Genomic DNA, 18,675 nt, shown 5'->3' on the forward strand with positions numbered 1-18,675 from the left:
AAGACACCAGAGGGCTCTATTGCCAGATAGGCTGCTGGATTGCTTCAAAATCCACAGGATTTTACTCTCAAGGTATGCTCTCATTTTTGGTGAGCCAGCCCCAAGACAGGCTGTTGCCAGCAGCGCGGGCCTCAGCATCTTACTTCACTTGTGCCAGTGGCTTAAGTTTTGGTTGTTCCTGTTCTCAGCTCTTCTACCTTTTAGCAGGATATGGTGGTGTTTTGGAAATCTGTGGAAACCCATTGTGCATACTGCATCTTGTGGAAGGACCAAGACTATGCTGAGAAAGCAGGTTTTGGCAGCACTTGACTTCATTTGGAAAGCAGCCCCCTCTTGGTGCTTTTGGTGGTGTCTTAGTTCTCCCCAGACTGACTGACAAATGAGCCTACCTGTAGTTGTGCTCGTGCCTTTCCTCTAGGAAGCTAATGTTGAAGAAGTGCCAGGCTTGCTTGGATGGGGAAATCTCTTACATGACTTGCCTTGTCTGTCCAAGAATTTTGGCTGCCTCTGTTGGCATGATAGAGAAATGTGTTTGCTGGGCTTTTATCCTTAAAGGGATAGACATTTGCTGGTATTTTACGCTTAAAAGGATGTAAGATTTCTTCAAAACCAGAGCACACAAACACACATTCTCAGTCTGTTGCCTGGGACATTAGTCAGGCAACTCCTAATAAAGCTAAAGCCTAGCAATGTTAGATTAAAATACACTAGTCGAGGATAAATTGTCTTGCACAAAAAACCATCTTACTATGCATAGGAAATGTGCCCTAAGCCCAGTACAGTTCTTACTTGTCAAAACCTTCACGATACTTAATGGGTTAACGTCAAGATGTCAAAGGATTTTACTGTACTTGTTTTAATTATTTGGAAATTGCTCTTCCTGACTCGGGTGATGGCTGGAATTCTTACGTGGCAGTTTCTGCTTGATTTCAAAACATCTTGTCTGTCTGATGAGATGCGTGAGTCCCTGCGCTCCCTGTCATTTGTTTATAGCAACATCAGGGAACTGCTGGTGTGAAAACCCAGTGCGGGCTGGAGCGGGACTCTAGTTCGTACGCCTGGGGAACGGCGTAGATGCACCCAGCAGAGCCGTGCTGTTTCTAGCCGTGGGGACAGAGGACACGGCTGGCCGCTGTCCCTCGGCCGCCGGCGGGGCCAGGACGGCATTACCACATCTTAGCTTTGCAGCGCACAGCCCAGCCCCGGAGGTGCTGCCTGCGCGGAGGTCGCACCCCGCCGGGGCCGCACGGGACGCGCCCCCTCCCGGCCCGCGCTGCGCGGCGCGGAGCGGCCCCGCGGAGCGAAGGGAGGCGCGGCCGCCGCAGGGCGCGCTCCCATTGGCCGCCGGGCGCGCTGCTTTGCATGCCTCCGCCCTCGGGCCGCCCCATTGGCTGCGAGCCGGCGGCGCTCTGCATGGGCCCGCCCCCCGCGCCCGCTGGCCGGTGCTGCGCTGCGGTGCGGTGTCGGGCCGGCGGCGCGGCGCAGTGCAGGAGCCGGAGCCGGAGCCGGGCCGGCAGCGGGGCTCGGCCGGCGGCAGCAGCGGCGGCAGGAGCGGGGCGCAGGCAGCACCGCCGCTTCGCTGCCGTCTGGCGGAGCGGGGCGAAGCGAAGCGACCGGCGGGTCGCGCCGCGCCCGCTCGCTGCTCTCGCCCCCCGCGTTCCCGTGAGCCGCTCCCCGCCCGGGTCCCTCGGGTGCAGCATGAAGTGCGGCGATGGCCCGGAGAGGTAAGACGGCGGTGAGGACGCTGGAAGACCTGACGCTGGACTCCGGGTATGGTGGTGCGGCGGACTCTGTGCGCTCCTCCAACTTGTCGCTGTGCTGCTCGGATTCGCACCCCGCGTACCCCTATGGAGGAAGCTGCTGGCCGCACCTAACTGACTCCATGCACAGTCGGCACAACAGCTTCGACACCGTCAACACCGTCCTAGCGGAAGACTCCGAGGTGCTGGACTGCGCGGGGCAGCAGTGCTCCCGGCTCCTGCCCGACCTTGAGGAGGTCCCCTGGAGCCTGGAGGAGGTGGAGGCACTGCTGCTACCGCCGCCGCCGCGCCGGGAGCCGCGGGCGCCGGGCGCCGCCAGCCCCGGGAGCCGGGATGCGGCGGCGCGGCTCTCGACGCTGGTGAGCCGGGCGCTGGTGCGCATCGCTCGGGAGGCACAGCGACTGAGCCTCCGCTTCGCCAAGTGCACCAAGCACGAGGTCCGGAGCGCCATGGAGATCGTCCTGGGCTGGACGCTGGCGGCCCGCTGCACGGCAGCCGCCCTCGGCGCCCTCTCCCTCTACAACATGAGCAGCAGCGGCGGCGACCGCTTCAGCCGCGGCAAGTCGGCCCGGTGCGGACTGGCCTTCTCCGTGGGCAAGTTCTACCGCTGGATGGTGGACAGCCGCGTGGCCCTGCGCATCCACGAGCACGCCGCCATCTACCTCACCGCCGGCACCGAGAGCCTCTTCCGCGACATCCACGCGCGGGTGCTGGCCGGTCCCGCCGCCCCGCTCCCGCCGCCCGGCCGTCCCCCGGCCGCCGCCGCCGCCCCGGCCGAGAAGGAGAAGGAGGGCGGCGAGGCGCCCCGCTTCACCCTGGAGGCGCTGGAGCAGACGGTCAACAACGACCCCGAGCTCTGGGGCTTGCTGCAGCCCTACCAGCACCTCATCTGCGGAAAGAACGCCAGCGGTAAGTGCGGCCGCCGGGCGGGACCGGGCGCCACCGACCACCTGTTGCGCCGGGCGGGCCCCCGTCCGCCCCCCCGGGCGCTGGGCGGGCCGCCGCCGCCGCACCTGCCGCCGGGGCCGGGGGCCGGGGACCGGGGAGGGAGGAGCGGCGCGGCTGCCCCTGCACGGCGGTGCCCGGCCCGGGGCGCGGGGAGGGCTGGAGGGAGCTGCCGAGCACCTCCCGCACGGCTCCGCCGGGGCTGCCCGCCCGTCTGCCGCGGCGTGATGGGCGTGAATTCAGGGGCAGCTGGCTGAGAGACACTGGTTCAGAGCTTCAGTTTTCCACAGGAAATGGCAGAAGCGCAGCTGAGCGCTTGCAGGCGAGATCAAACTTTTGTTACATATGCAGTGGTTTGGCCAGCGATTGCGTGGTTGGCGCTGAAATGCAGTCTTTCTGGACAGATTTCATTCATGTTGCTGCATGTTTACCCAGAGCTTGACACAAATGCAACACCGTGATGCATCAACTTCCTGGGCATTTTTCCCTTCGTTTTTTAAACGATGAATCTAATATTTTTAATAAGTTATCCTTTGGTAGAGTGGCATTCCAAAGTTGTTGTTCGTTATTTCAGCTCCCTCTGTTTGTCAGGGAAGGGAAAATGGAACGAGACGTGTTTTGAGGGGGGGGCAGAGTTAAAATAGGGTGGTTTTTTTCATACCTTCTCCCTAAGCGTGCACAGACACATGCAAACACTTTTGTTAAGATTAAATTCAAAATACCTGTCAAGCTGAGATGCAAATATCTGGGGAGGGGGGTGTGGACGAGGAAGGGAACTGGGAGAACAAGGGTAACTGGAAGCCTAGATCACGTCTCCAGATAAGCCTTGTTAAGTTGTTAAAGCCACAGAGGATGCATTACAGCTAATTATCTATTGTCTTAAGGCACCTTCTATCCCATAAGAGACCCAAAGGAGAATGCCAAGGGGGAGATACTCCTCTCTGCTGTAAATAGATGTTGCTTAGTTCTATTGCTCTGGTGGTTTTACTCCAGCAGTGGATGTCCTCCCCAGAGGCTTCGCTGAACCACCCCTCAAAATGCATCTGATCTCGGGTTTGTGTTGCAGGACCCTGGTGCGTTATTCCAGTGCTGGTGCAGGCAGGCATGGCTTCCCCAGGAGTGCCACCGTTGTTTTTTTTCCTTGAGTCCTGCTACCATGCCTGTAGGTTTCAGATGGCACTGTGTTGCGTTTCTGACATTGCAGCACTGGCTGTGCAGGCTCCTACTGAGCCTTTCATTTTGTTTTGCGGCTCTCTCTAACTCCCTCTGCATCAGCTCAGAGGATTTAATTGGTCTTCATTCTGACCCTCATTTATCTCCCTTCTAGGGACACAAAACAGAGTTTTCATCTCCATTTTATCGTAGTTTTAGCTGCCACAAATCTCCTTGGTAGCTCAGTCCTGAGTTGAGCAAATAGCGTTTTTCTAAGATGTTTGAATCAGACCCTAGCAAGTGATCCATTTTGTTTTGCCTCTCTCTCTATGCCTACCTGCTTTCTATGCAAATGTCTATAATGTTGTTTTGCTTTTTAACATCTTATAATACATAGTTTGGCATCCTGTTAAATATATTTAGCATCACAGGTAGAAGCAAGTGTCGGGCCTGCTACAGATAAAGCCATTTTTTACTGCTGTAAATGTTTATTTAGTTTTAATCCAAGGGTGTGTTGCCTGCTCTTAAGTACTTTCAAGGTAACTAACCCAGGCATTATAAACCATTAAACACATCAGTCTGTTTCTTCACCAGTAAGGTCTGTTTCTGTTTTTATAGTCCTCACCATTTTGATGTCTTGAGTGCTCCATGGTTGGTTGCAAATGTTTCCTTCTCAGGCACTTAAAACAGGTGGGGAAGTCTGGTGTGAGAGATTATTTGACCAGCTTGAAGCTGTTGGGACCATCTGTGGCAGAAGGCTTGGCTTGCTGGAAGCTGCATCTCTGTTGAGTGGCCTAACCACAAGTTCATCCTTCCTCTGTCCTCAGTACTTGGAACACCGTAATAGCACAACTTAATAGTAGACTTCTCACATATCTTTGCACCTCTCCAGAAGAGACAGGTCTTGTACTCTTGAGGTTCAATAACTTGGGGTGTCATTTCCCAGCTGGGTTGCATGCGAACACACAAGCGCTGGAATCAGTGGATTTGGTCCAGCAGGTGTGGACAAGAAGCAGTGGTGGGGTCCTTTCTGGAGGTACCATGGCCAGTGTGGTTTGAGTGAAGGTGGGGGATGGAAAGCAGTGCAAAAGCAGACTCTGTAGCAGTACCTTATCTGCAGGCAGGTTTTTGTGGGGAGAGATACCTGCCTCTCTCTGGGAGGCAAGTGTCAAACCTCTGAAAAATTTCCAGGCAAAATTCAACACCTTAAAGTTTCTCCAGACTGTGAAATGGGCAACCCGTGAAGATCATGGGATGCAAGTGTGTAAAGAACATGAGTTTGTGCATGATGTGGTCCAAGATGGCTCTAACAGAGTTTGTGAACACGAGTGTTGGGGAAGATGGTCTGAGGATCTGCAAGACACAAACCAGCCTTTCAGGGCTTCCCTGTAAGTTGTGCAGAGTGTTTAGTGGTTTCAGCTGAGGTTTTTTAGCCTGATGTCATACTCGGTCATCTTGGAAGCTGCTGAATAAGATCAGTATTGCAAGATAACCTTCTCCTTCCTATAAATGATGATCATGTGCCTTTAGACAAAGATGATTGAGCCGGTTCTTTCCATGGACCCTTGAGCCTGCTGGGCTCTTTTTGGGTGTGTTTGGCCTGAGCTTGAACAGCTGCCTCCATGGGAGCCCCAGTCTCCAACAGGAGCCTGCTCATTACTCTTGCAGGGTCAAAAGCCTGTGGATGAAGGAAGTGTCAGTCCTTCATGTGTTGCAGGCAGGAGGCCATGTGTCCTTGATAAGACCCTTGATAAGCTCATGTGTGGGACAGGGCAGGGATGACAAAGGCAAAGCAGGCGATGCTGTCGGCAGCGAGCTGCTGGAGTATGGCAGCAACTGCTGGTATATTGACTGAGCTTATCTTCTTGATTACTATATCAGCAAGAACAGACCTTAAAAGTACTCTGAGGTAGTAGTTTCCACCCCACCTCCAGAATTTTAACTTCATGGCTGAATGAAAATTAAAAACTTTACATTTGGGATTTCACTGATGCTTAAATGTTTCAATTATGAGCTCCATCTGAACAGCGCAGTGCACGTTTTCCATCCTATAACAGTTGCACGGAGTGTTATTTCCCTTGGAACAGGGGGAGAAAAATACTGTTCACTCAATGAAAGGCAGTAAAAGCTGGCACCTCTGTGGTTTAAGCTATATTATTTTAGTTTCTTTATTGCTCATCAAGCCCTTACTTTTATGCCAGATCTGAGAAATGCTTTGAGATGAATGGGAAGTTTCCCCAGGTCTTGGATTCAGTACAAATCATTGGAGTAAATACATGTATGTTGTTTTAACAGGGGAGCTTGGATGGCAGATCCAAGTAGCTCAAAGTCACCTGCTTGGTATTATGGAGGTCCTCTTTCACCAGCAGGAGGGGTGGTATTAGACTACACTTGAATTAATACAGAGTTAAGAAAATTGTTTTTTCCTGTTTCAGTCTTCGGAGGTCTCCATGTCTTTGTGGCAGAACTTTTGGTGGGAGGTACACAGCCGGGGAGCTGGGGAATCACGGGGTGGAGTTTTCTGTGGAGGAGTCAGCATGTACAACTCTGCCTTGTCTGTTTGTGTGCAGCTTCTAAAAATAGTGATTCGGAACCCAACTGCATCCCTGTGGTTTCTTCCTCTTGTTAATATTGTTTAGAGAAGAAGATCAAACTAGTTAGAAACCCAGGATTAGGTCAGGCTTGGCTGACACGTGTCAGCTAACCTCAGTTTAACCTCAGCCTCTTCTCCTAATTCAGGCGAACTAGGGGGACTCCGAGCAAATGAGCAGTACCAATATATTAGCACAGGTTAACCAAATCAATAAATGCTTTTAAATGTTCATACATATGTATACATACATGTGTGCACACAGAGACCATACCCTTCTTTTACTGGCGAGCATACTGTTATCTGTTACTTCTCTGCTTTTTGCTGTAATTGAACCATTCAGGATGCCATTATGGCCTTAGGGGCAGTGTAGAAATCAATCTAAAACATATTTCAGCTAAGATGATAGGGGAATATTTGGGCACAAAATGGAATTTTATGCTATTTTCTTGGCCATATTTTAAACTGTAATCCCAAGAATAGCCTTCCCCCTCCACCCCCCATTATGCTTCTGTTGCATTTTTTCCTGGTTAAAAAAAAAAGTATATATATAATTGAAGTTTCTTATATGTGCCAGTATATTATACTTAGCGGTCTTTGCTGTTTTGTTTTTCCCATCTCTTCTAGGCCACTTGAGGTTGACATGAGTGGTGGTGCAACAAATGATGGGTATTTTTGCTCGAGTCTCTTACCTGACAACCTCCCAAGCAAACTTCCACACTCTCTTTGAACAAGTTGTGAATTTGTCCCCTCTCCATTCCGGGGCAGGGCGGAGAGGGGGACAAATCCCCAAAGGGCAGAAGGTTTTGCCTGTTTTTGGTTTGTGGCCAGTGATGCTGGTGGGAGCTGGGATGGCAGTGGGGATATCATTCTCCTTCTCTATAGTGGGATGGGTTGCTTTGACACCTGGTGTGGCAGGAGTGGGACAGGAGGATAATCAGCATGTGTGTGCTTCTTGAAGACCTCTGTCGCCTTGAGAGGACACTTTGAGAAAGGAGCAATGCTAGGACTGGGAAGTAGAGACCCATTGGGAGGTTGAGGTTTGACTCACTGGGTGATGAAGGTTTGTTTCCCCTCTGGATGTTTTGATTCATGTAATTTGTTTCAGTTAAGAGTCTAACATAAAAAAATATCCCAGAAATGGTTATACTGGAAGCACCCAGGATAATCATAAAGCTTATGTTTGCCAATATGATTATTCCTTTTGTCATGTTGGAAAGTACCTTAATAGCATTTATAGCCTTGGCCACGCTAGGGATTTTTCAGGCTGCATCTACATTACTTAGTTTCTGATGTAAATGAGGCTTTGGAATTATGATTGGGAAATGTGATTGTGTATATAAGGAGCATATTAGGGAATAACAGTATAGTTTTAGCAGTATATTGGGTTCCTGGCTTTTTTGCTGAGTGCTGTCAGGCTTCATTTAGTTTTTCAGCCATCCTGTGAGCTGATGACATAAGGTGCAGGTGAACATTAGGGACAACTTTGCGCCTTTTCCTAGTACTATTGCAAATGCTCTCTCTTCTGCTGCTCAAAGTTAATAAAAATGAAAAAGACACTGTTCTTAGTGTGTTGGTGTTTCTGCAGTGTGTGTCATACCAAGCAGTTGGTTGTCACTCACAAACCTTCCACATTGTCCAGAGTAAATACCCAGTAGTGCAGTGGCTGGGAGCATCTACAGCCTGAACCCTTTCTCCCCTGTCCTGGTTAGGGGTTGAGTTCTCGTATCTCAGAAGTTAGGAAAAAAGCTTTATGGTCTTACCCTCACCTTTCCCCTAAGGCAGATGTGAAAGAAGAAATGCCTGCTCAATGAGATGACGCCAGAGGAGGAGAGAGCTGTTTCCTGTAGCACATGGGTGTTTGGAATTAAGTCCTCTGTCTGGAATAATTTCCTCTGGCTAATGTGTAATGCAGAAAGAGTGGGGGGGGGGCTCCTTTCAGGTGGTTTGCTGAAATTAGCGGCTTTCATGCAAAATACTTCTGTTGCTGGCCCAGCAAGGATGTACAGGAAAAGCAAGGAGGGGATGGAGGAGGGAGTTCATCACCAGGCTGTGTTTTCTTGCAGTGAGTGTGATGAGCAGCAGCACTGCCACGGTTCCTGTCCCTGGTCATTGCAACCCTGCAGTGAGGTTGGCATTCTCACACACTGGCATTCTGTGTACTCGTGGGGGCTTGGTGGATGGTGGACCACACCAGTGCCTGTTCACTTTCCATGTCTCCTCCCAGTTTCAAGATTCCTGCTGCCTCAGTTTCCCAGGCTGGGCCATCATGTCCAGCTCTGGCAGCGGTGCCTTCCTGCCACTCCCTTTGTGCCAGCACTCCTGTCCATAGCTCTGTCTGCAGGCTGCTTTCCTTTGTCCAGGATATAGGAGGCTTTAGCAAGGCATAAGAAGGCATAAGCAGGGACTATTTTCTTTATTTGCTCTTGTCCTTGTTTACTTGCTGACCAAAAGCAACATACTGCACTATCTCTGTAGAAATCTATAATCACAATTGTTATGTACCTGATAAGTATTTTAAAGATTTCAAAAGACATAAAGTGAAAATTACCCCAGAGCTTGCGTGGCCACTTTATTAACCTCTGGTTACTTTGCCAGAAGTGTTCAGTTAGGCAGCCTGAAAAAACACAGACATTGTGAAGGACTGTGCCAGCCATATGGTCACATATGGTTGGTTCTTGGTCTGCCTTTGCTTTCAGGAGTTTCCTACAACAAAGATTTTCTATCAGTGGCCACATTTGTCTGGCAGTGCATAAGCTTCCTATTTTCCCAGAAGGTAACATAGTTATCCTACTGTTAAAGGATGTGAGGAGATAAACTCTGATATCTGGTCACTTCTTTTGCTTTCCATAGGGCTGCATTTCTCTCTTGCAAAAAACAGAAGAGAGGAGGGCACTGATCAGGTGAAATGAGTCTCTGAGGCTCATTTTGGCAGCAAGAGGGAGGGCATGTTCCTGGGAGCAGCTGAAGAAGGAGCCACTATTGGTGTGGATCAGTTCAGCAGCATGGCTGGGGCACAGGCATGCTGACACCTTGCTGAGGCTTTTCTCAGTTACTTTAATTTAACCTGATGTGCTGATGCTCTTGCATCATCACGCTTCCTTACTCTGGCAGTTTGTGGGTAAGAAAGTTCTACAGTGTGGTTTATGGGAAATGACCATTTTCCACTGAAGGAGAGCCTGTCATCTTGATGGTATTATATCTTCTTTCTTGATTCCTTGGCCGAGTTCATAGGAAGCACAGTACCCTTTTTTTTGGTGTAATTGTTCCTGAATACAACCCAAGAGGCTGTATAGTATTGTAAGAGGGTAAGCATGTGGGCCAGCTTGGGGAATGAAAAGATGCTCAAGAGACATGAAGTTTCCCACAGGGATTCTCTTGGCTCATCACTGATAAGGAAAAGAAATCATCTTTGATTTGGTTTAAACGATACTGGATTGATAATAAGGAACAGGACAAAAATTAGACCCCCTGTACCAGGAGGCCTCAGGACAGGTGATTGTGTGCCTGATGAATCAAGCTGACAGAGGTGGATAAGGACAGAAGGACTTGTTCACCCCAGTTGGTTCCAGGCCGTTTCAAAGCACAGTGTTGGAGCTGGTGTAAATCCCTGTGGGCAGCGGTGTGTGGCTGCCCGATGTTGGTGCTTGCTGGGATGTTGATCTGCTTGGTGGGGTGGGAGCTTGGCTGCCGTGACCCTTGGGGACTGGGCTCTTCCTGCCATGGTGCTTCAGATGTCGATCCTGGGATCTTCCCAACGATACATGGAAGCGCAGGAGACAGGTAAAGCCCTTGCTGTGGGGGTTTGAGGCAGCTGAAAGCAAAAGTGCAGGAGGGGTCAGTGCTGCAGGATGTGTGGGAGGCAGCGGGATGCTCGCCAGGCGATAGGAGCACACGAAGGCGTTGCAGCTGAGCCGCGAGGGACTGGTAATACTTCTGGGTCAGCAAATTCACAGCCTTAACGTGGCTTTTCCCGAGCTCTTATGTGCATAGACCTTGCTCATGTGAACAGCACATGGATTTCACATGGCCATAAAGGTCTTGGGACAGGCTGGTGAGTGAGCAGGACAACAGGAACCCCTGAAAAGATTAGAGAAGAGGCCTCTTCAAGGACCGGATTTCTGTCCTCAAGTGCTGTGGAGTAGCACCTGGACCTGCAAGAGTCTGAGGCTTTAAAATTCATAAAACCACCCTGTTTTTATATTGCACTGCTATGAAATACTGCTCCCAGGTGGGAGAAGTGAGCGGGGCTGGGGTTGCAGCAGAGGTATGTTGAATGTATTTGCATTTTTGAGGCAGTTAAATAATTGAAGGAAACTTTGCATCCTGCAGTGTTTTGCAGTTTCTCCGGCCCGGTGGTAGTTTTGGATAAACACTGTTGGGCTGTGGTGCCTTTGCTTATGTGTTGTGTTTGGCTGTGATCGAGTTGCTACAGTCAGGGAAGGTTGGGCTTTTCTTGCAAAGAGCTAAGCAAATCTTGCAAGCCTCTCTCTGGGATTTTACCCAGCAGGGATTTGGAAAAATAGAGTTTGTGGTGCTGTGAGCCATGTGTACTCCCCAGATTGCAGGTCCTTTGCCCCAGATGAAGCATCTTCAGTCCTCTGTCACCTCTAAGCAGTGAATGTGGCCAGCAGCAAGGCAAGCTGCCACTGGGGACGTGGGCCAGATGCCTGGGGATGGATGCTGGACTCCCAGACCTTCAGTGGGAGGTGCTGCCAGCAGAAATGAGAGAGATTTCAGAGGTCAGAGTCATTTTGGTTACCAACTGAGATGCTTTTTTTGTGGAGAATCCTAAGAAGATTTTTTTTTTCTGTACTACAGGGGCATTTTTTTGCATGCCACCAGCATATCACAGAAATTGGTTTCACTGAATCATTCACTGTAAGTCTACATTCACTGTAGATTATTTTGCTCTGGGTTGCCATATAGAAGCGACAACTGCTAGGGGCTAGATGCATGTGCCTCTGATGCTGTTATTTCCCTAGATGCTTATAAAATAAGGGTCACAAAACTCAGTACTTCGGAAAAAGTATCCCTGTGATACTTGTGTTATTTAACTTCTCTAGTGCATGTCTTGTGTAGGGTGCTGTGTGATACAAGCTGTTCCAAAGGTAGTGCTAAACCCAATCCTGTAGTCCTTGTTTGGGCAACATTCCCACTGATTTTGGTGGTAAGGACAGCCTGGCAAATACCAAGATCAGCTCTTGTGTTTGGTAACAAATTAAAACATTAAGAATGAAATTCCTGAGTCAAAGCTGTAGGCCCAGGTTTAGTTTTGCTTAAGATAAGCTTTTCCAAAACTGAATATGAGTATCACTCATCACTCATCACCTCACTGCAGATACTTATTCCTCATTTGAAAGTATTTTTTCCCATTGTTTCACTGATTAATGGTGTGCAGCATGAAGATTGCACAGCACAGCCTGTGAGGCCTTGTGCTACCTGGCTCTAGCCTATTTCCGCTGGCCCACATAAGAAAAATTCTAAAAATAGTCCAGCAGTGTAGGTTTTCAAAAGTAAATTAGATTTTTAAAATAAGAGGTTCAGTTTAATTATCTGGCATGCTCTCAGTAAGGAGGAGGAAGAGTTTCAAAGTACACAATTCTAACATGGAAAAAACCCCAACCCCAAGCATAGCTGTCCCTCAGTGGTTAGGACCTGCTGCTGCTTTGCTGTTGTGCTTTACCTGTTAACTAGTTCTTCATTATACCAGCGTGCCCAGAGAAGAATTGTCTTGTGCATCAAGTGTTTCTTTCTGGAGAATGAAAACAGTTTTGCAAGCTGAGTGCAGGGACAGACACCAGCAATGTGCAGTCTTTTTAATGAAAAATACCTGTCTGTGGGAATATATATGATGCCTTGCTTCCGTCTTAAAGAAGACATTTGGTAGAGGATGGGTAAGACAGGGAGGAGTAGTTTGAGATATTTCACAGGTTTAAATGTAGGAATGGCATGAACACCTGTGTAATGTAAAGGATGAGCTTAGGCAGCAATGTTCTTGCGGCAGAATGCTGGAAGCCATGATAAGTAAGTTGGTGATGCTGCCAGTCTGACTCGCATCAGCGGTTAGTCTGTGGTGGCTGAACGCTTCTAAAGCAAGATTAGATACAACAAGAGAAAAACACCCTAGCCAAAACTCATTCCTTCTTAAGTGTACAGATAGTCTAACTGATCTTCAGGAAGGATATATGGACTGTCATCTCTTTTCAGCACACAGAAACTGCCTATGCGTGGGATAATTGGCAGGTTTTATAAGGAGACCTGTGGTGATGAGAGCCCTCAAACCACCAGAGCAGATGGGGATGATGATGTCTGCTGACTCTGCCTCCTCTGACCAGGGATGTCATGGGGAGAGAAAGGCACGAGATGGACCTTGAGGTTGTGGAGGGACTCAAGTTATCAGATGGATGGGAGAGCACTGCCTTATCAGGGCTGGTGATGTTCTAATTACAGGCTGTGTGAGGCAGGAGCTGGTGAGTCACAAAGTGCATTCTGAGGTTTGGGGCTGGATGCTCAGGTGTTAGCCACTACTGCAGGTGACTTCTTTCACTGACTGAGGAGGCAAGGCAAGTTTTTCCTTTGGATGGGACCCTGTCCACCACCTTTGTCAGCCTGAGATCAGATGGCTCTGATTTGCCCAACCTAGGGCTATGTTTTGAAACTCCCTGGAAGTTTACCTGGAACCAGGCTGCTGCTGCCTGTGTAATAGGTGCTTCTCATACAAACAGTACAAACACACCTCAACTGCAAAACTGGCTGCAAAACTGGCTGCTGAGCAGATTTAAACCTGTAACATTGACTGCTTGTGCAATCCATGTTGCATACTTCTGACAGTGCTGGTAAGACATTCCTGTCAGGAGTGAGAGGGTGGAGTGCAGGCACTGGGGTCTTTAGCATTGGGATTTACACATTTTCTGATCTAGTAAAGTCTGAGTTGGGCGAGTCCCTGGGAAACATCCTTTTTTTTGGGGCAAGGACAGTACTTAGAGGGAAGAGGTGTTAAGGAAATGAGGACTTGTTAGTTTACTTCTTCCCTTAACTGTGACTTGAGAAGGCATCTTTGGGGTGAGTTCTGTTCTTTCTTCCTTTAGAGGTTTGCAGTGCTGTTGGCTTTGCACTGATGCAGAAAAAGTTGTTGATACTTAAACACAAATGTTGGCCATGGCATAAGGAAAAATTAAAGCAATTCAGCACAACACATAAAACATCCTCTGAGCCTGGAGTAATTAGTTCAGTTTCATAGCCTGATTTCCTGAAAGAGAAAGGACAGACCAAACAGCAGAAAAGATAATGAAATTGGGGGTGGGGGGGGGCACAGGGACTGTTTCTGAACAGTGATAGTCAACCATGGTGGTGTTATTTGGTCCAGAAAGAAGGCACCTGGGGATTCTGTGATTGCACCATGCAAGGGACTGAGTGGCAAAGTGGGAACTTGAGCAACTGCTGAATTTTTTTGCAGAGAGCCAAGATGCAAGACTGAAGGAGTAAATTTAAAATTACTCTAAAGAGCCCTCTCCTTTTCCCAGCATAGCAGGGGTTTGTGGAACTGTATAACTGCAAGGAGTGGCTGGGAAACAACATGCTGGAGTTATGTACATGGAGACTATTTCTAAAGATTATATTAATCCCATATTAATAATTGCAGAGGAAGTAGTGGTTTGTGTTTTAGCCAAAGCTTTGCTTGGGCAGCCTTTGTAGGCATTGCACAAGCTGTGCAATGTGGGTGTTGCTGCCCATTGTGCTGCAGAGCCATTCACTGCTGATGGGCACTGCAAACTGAGGCTGCTTCCTGCAGTAGCACAGGAATAACCTTTATTGCTTTCAATAATCCTGTGAATGAGTAAGAGCCTCAGGACTGAAAGTTCTACTGTTCTGAGCTCCTTTCAAGATCACTTCTCTAGGTTTTCTTTTGCCATTTTGACATGGGCAACTCTTCCTTCCCTGTATTTCATGTGTGCTCTCTTCATTAGGAGTGGTGACCTTCTGGATACTGCTCCTTTTCTTTCTCCCTAAGTTGAAAGAAGTTCAGTATTTACATAAGCAGCTTGCTTGCTATTTTACTGCTTTCTGGCATAATCTCTCTCAAATGCCTTTCTGAAAATAGTCTGTCCAAGTAAAAATATGAGGTAAAAATATTCACTATTGAAGCAAAGTATTTAGAAATAGCTGTAATTTTGAGTTGTATCAAATAGAAACCCAAGCCTTTGCAGTTGATTAGGGACAGGTGTTTTAACTTCTTCTGCAGCTGTTTTTTAGGTTGTTAACTGGAATTTTTGACCTACTGGAAAAAAAAAAAAAAAAAACAAAACAACCAACCAAAACAACCCTTACTAAATTTGGTATCAAGGCTATAGCACTGTGAACTTGGTGTAAAGCAGAAAGAAGGATGCAAATCACCACTTCATTACACTGGATTGTTGCATCAATAATGCAGTAATGTAATTTCTTGGAGGGAAAAATAATGGGCTCTAATGATGTGACCAGTGTGTTTACTGATACTGTAACACAATTAATTGTGGCTTTCTTGCAAACAAGAAAAAGTGCTGCAAACAATTTCTGTTAAAAGTGGATGTAGGGCATTTGAGCTCAACTTCCTTCATCCAAGGAGTTTGTCCCCACTCTTCCACTCTTTTGGAATTATCCACAGAAAAATAAAAAAAATGTGTCTCATGTTGGGAGTGGGTTTCCCTGTTCATCATGTAGAGGTGTACCAGAGGCTGCTGCTCTGCTTTCTTAAACATGTTTTGTGACAACTATGGGGACTGACCTGGGAGAAAAGTGCCATGGAGGGACTGTGACCTTCAAGGCTTTGCCTGCATGTGTTTCCCCATGGGACTGTGGATAACAGGAGTGAGGTCTAGGTGGAGTTCTGTCATCTTTCTGACATCACTGATGGATTTATCTGAGAGGCTGGTGGTGCTTGGCTGGGTGCTGTACCCTCAGGGAAAGGTTTGATCTTGCTGAGACAAGCAGCTGGTGGCCCCTTTTGTGATATCCAGGCATGGTGTGGGGAGGAGACCCTGGGGAAAGGCAGAGCAAGCCGTGAGGCAGGATGGGCTGCTCAGACAGTGAGTAGTCTCCATATTTTATTCAACTGAGGCTAAAGCCCAGAGGTGGAGAGTGGCTACATGTTTGGGCTGAGTTGATGAATGCTGTTTCTATCTTTGTGTCATTCAACACAGTCCTGTGTTGATTCTCCAGTGCCTGACAAAAGTTCAGCTTGCTGCCAGCCTTCACTTCCATGGGGAAAATGATGTAATCTCTCCTAAATCTCTAGTTTCCATAACACTTGAAGTTGTCAGTGGCCATCCCTAGTACTGTAGTTGTTGTCCAGAGGGGGTGGAAATCTGCCCTGAGCTGGAAGCTTGCTGGGGGATGGTGGATGAACAAACAGGCATGTGCCGCCATGTAAAACTCATTTTCTTAGAAACTAGGTAAGAAATGCAACTTCCCATTTTCCAAGGATTTTGATAAATTGGTCTGCTTGTGCTCATTCATATTTCTTGTAAACTCCCTGAACAGTCATGCTTATGTCATGTACAGGAGACAGAGGCTTACAGGAACTGCTGCTCTGGCTCCTGACAGGGTGCGTTATAGGCACCACCAAGGATCCTGGTGTCTTTGGCAGGGAAAGCTCTGTCTGGTTTTATATTGGTGGATTCCAAGGTGTTTTCCCACTTACTTTGCTATGTATTATGGGTGGGAGGTGGGATGGAGAATAGAGGCAATAAATTTCTCAAAGTACTTTATAAATGTACTTTTGTCCCCCACTTTGAAACTGAATAGGATGTTTATGAAGATAATTTAAGTGACAATTTTCTGTTGGAAGATTTATTTAGTGATATGAAATGAAAGAATTTGTCAGTCTCATCTTTTAATTTGTTAGAAAAGAGCCAAAATGATACATTTGATCATTTTCTAACCACACACTTTCAAAACTCTGTTTATCTGATCTTTTTACCACAGAGGATAATTGGCTTATACAAAACTAAGTATTTTTCTGGTAGCGGGTTACTTGCATTTAAATATGTATGTAGCAACTTTTCTTTAAAAAAGGCTGTGCCAGGGAGAGGTGATACTTCAGGTCATACAAGTGACAGTGAGTGTTCAAAAAATGGGACGCTGCAAGTAGCAGAGAGAAACAGTTGTAGGTATCTGTGTGCTGTGGGCGTGGGACTGGCACTGACTGGAAAGGTTTCTCATTTATTTACCTGAAAAGAGGAGTTCAGCCTTTCACGGGGATTTGCAGGAGTTTTGGTGGTAGCACTTTCTGTTAATAAACACTTGGCTCTACCTGGAGGTGCTATGTACAGACAGACATTTAGTGTACTGTAGACTACCTGCAGATATAAGTCCCCTGGGGAATGGCAAACTAATGGTGATGGTGAAGCTTCCTCCTTAGGAACAAGGAGGAGATTCTTATATGCTTGGGCCATGGGCCAGGCTTATTTTTCCTTGGATTTACTACATAAATTTGGTGTCAGCTTTCTTCCAAAGAGTACAAAATTGTAATTTATTTTATTTATAGAGCTGTGTGATTTATACCCTGAGATATGTCTCAGTGGTTTCAAATTACAGAGAAGGATGGAAATACTGGCTGATTATTCCTTTACCCTGTCTGTAGACTTTGAGCAGCAGGTCCAAGCCTAACACTCCACAGCTGGTAATGAAAGCACAATTTAGTTTCATGGCCTCAAACCTTCCTGAAAATTCTGCTTTTAATATCTGGTGGTGTGCTACAATGATCTTTCGTAGTCTTATCATTAGTACGAGAGAAAGTGTCTTCAGTTTCATTTAGGTAAATCCATCATCAGGCTGATCTAGTGGTTGAAGAGTGGGAAAAATCCATTGAAGTCAATATACCTGTGTTAAAAAAAAAAGAAAAGAAAGAACTTATCCACCAAATGAGTCTGTGACCTGGTATCTGCTCGAGTTACTGAGAGCTGACCTAGATGTACGTACTTGTGTTAATCACTGTGTTTTACTGTGATTTCTGTTCCTGAAGTGCGCTTGTTGGAGAAAAGCATCTTATATTTGAACTTTTGTACAGTGCTTCCCTCCTTAGACAATTTTCAGTGATACCAGCCTTTGTGTCTGAAGCACTGCTGTTAATGGAAGCTGTCGATGGAGCTGTCAATAACACTTGAAGTCAGTGGCTGGTGGGAACATTAGGACATAGTATGTCACTGCTTTGGCGTGCCACCCATTTTTAAGGGCAGCTTAAGGATGGTATCCAGATACAGGGAATACTCTACAGTCTGTTTCCATCAGGTTGCCCAATGCCTTCTCCCAGTGAATGCAAGTGATTTTCTGACAGGGAATCATTTGAGGCAGTCCTGCTGCCTCAGGGTGCTGGATAGGCTGTCAGCTAGTGCCAATTTGCCTCTGTTTTACATGTGTGAATGTAGTGTTGGGAAGCACCACCTCCCTGGAGCATGTACCAACCAACCTTGTTCTTGTGCAGCTGTTTCAGTCTGGGGATGTTGAGGCTTGCTGTCACCTCAGTGCTCACGCGGGAGAGCTCCATTGGCAAGTGCAGCTGTAACTATCTAGGGAGGGAGTTTGATGCCTCTCATTTTGGTGCATCAAGAGCTGCCTAACTGTGGGAGCTTTTTCCCTGACTCTTGGGAAGCTGGAAGAGAGATGTAAAGTAGGGGTAGGTAATGCCTTTGCATATGGAAATGGTACATCTCCTGACATGCTCAACCTGGCTCACTGCCCTGCACCACACCGGGCTCTGCCAGGTGGAAACCATGCAGAGATTCTGGGGAGTTGGGGTCTCTGTGCTCCCCTTTTTCTTAGCTGTGAGTCTGGGATGCCAATGGGCTGGTAAGGAGATGCTCTGTTGGTGTCTAGCTCTCTGTCTCTGTGAGCAGGATGCCTGGCTTTGATCTTTTCAAAGATGGTATCATTGAAGTCTAGTAGAAACTGAAAGCTTAAGTGCTTTGACTTCTTGATCTCCATTGCAGAGCCAGACCACTCCTTGCAGCCCTGTGCACTGTGTAGACAGCCAGTTCTGAAGCCTAGTTGCTTCCAAAGACCTGGGGCTAAGAGAAGGGTCTTTGGAAGCTTCTCTGCTCAGAGGTGACCTTTGCTGCCAGCACCATGTCCCCCAGCTCGGCAGTGCCGGGAGGCTGGCACGGTCCTGTGGGAGGTTCTCAGGAGGTCTGTGAACTCTGGATGTTTTCCAAGACTGCAGCAGGGCCTCTGTGCAGCAGCTGGTCACAT

At 47.8% G+C, this 18,675-nt stretch overlaps 1 protein-coding gene across 4 annotated transcripts in view; it reads left to right on the forward strand.

Moving 5' to 3' along the window:
* Window positions 1-1,400: 1,400 nt before the first annotated feature.
* ABTB3 (ankyrin repeat and BTB domain containing 3) overlaps window positions 1,401-18,675 on the forward strand; it is a 164,217-nt gene continuing 146,942 nt past the window's right edge. For 2 of the 4 annotated variants that reach the window (XM_068191077.1, XM_068191076.1), the window contains exon 1: window positions 1,401-2,669. In XM_068191077.1, the coding sequence (XP_068047178.1) occupies window positions 1,712-2,669 (958 nt within the window). In that variant the 5' untranslated portion in view covers window positions 1,401-1,711. The remainder of the gene's footprint in view (window positions 2,670-18,675) is intronic. The other 2 variants (XM_068191074.1, XM_068191075.1) reach the window with 2 other exon arrangements.

This window comes from Anomalospiza imberbis, chromosome 5, assembly GCF_031753505.1.
Source record: "Anomalospiza imberbis isolate Cuckoo-Finch-1a 21T00152 chromosome 5, ASM3175350v1, whole genome shotgun sequence".
NCBI classification, from domain to species: Eukaryota; Metazoa; Chordata; class Aves; order Passeriformes; family Viduidae; genus Anomalospiza; species Anomalospiza imberbis.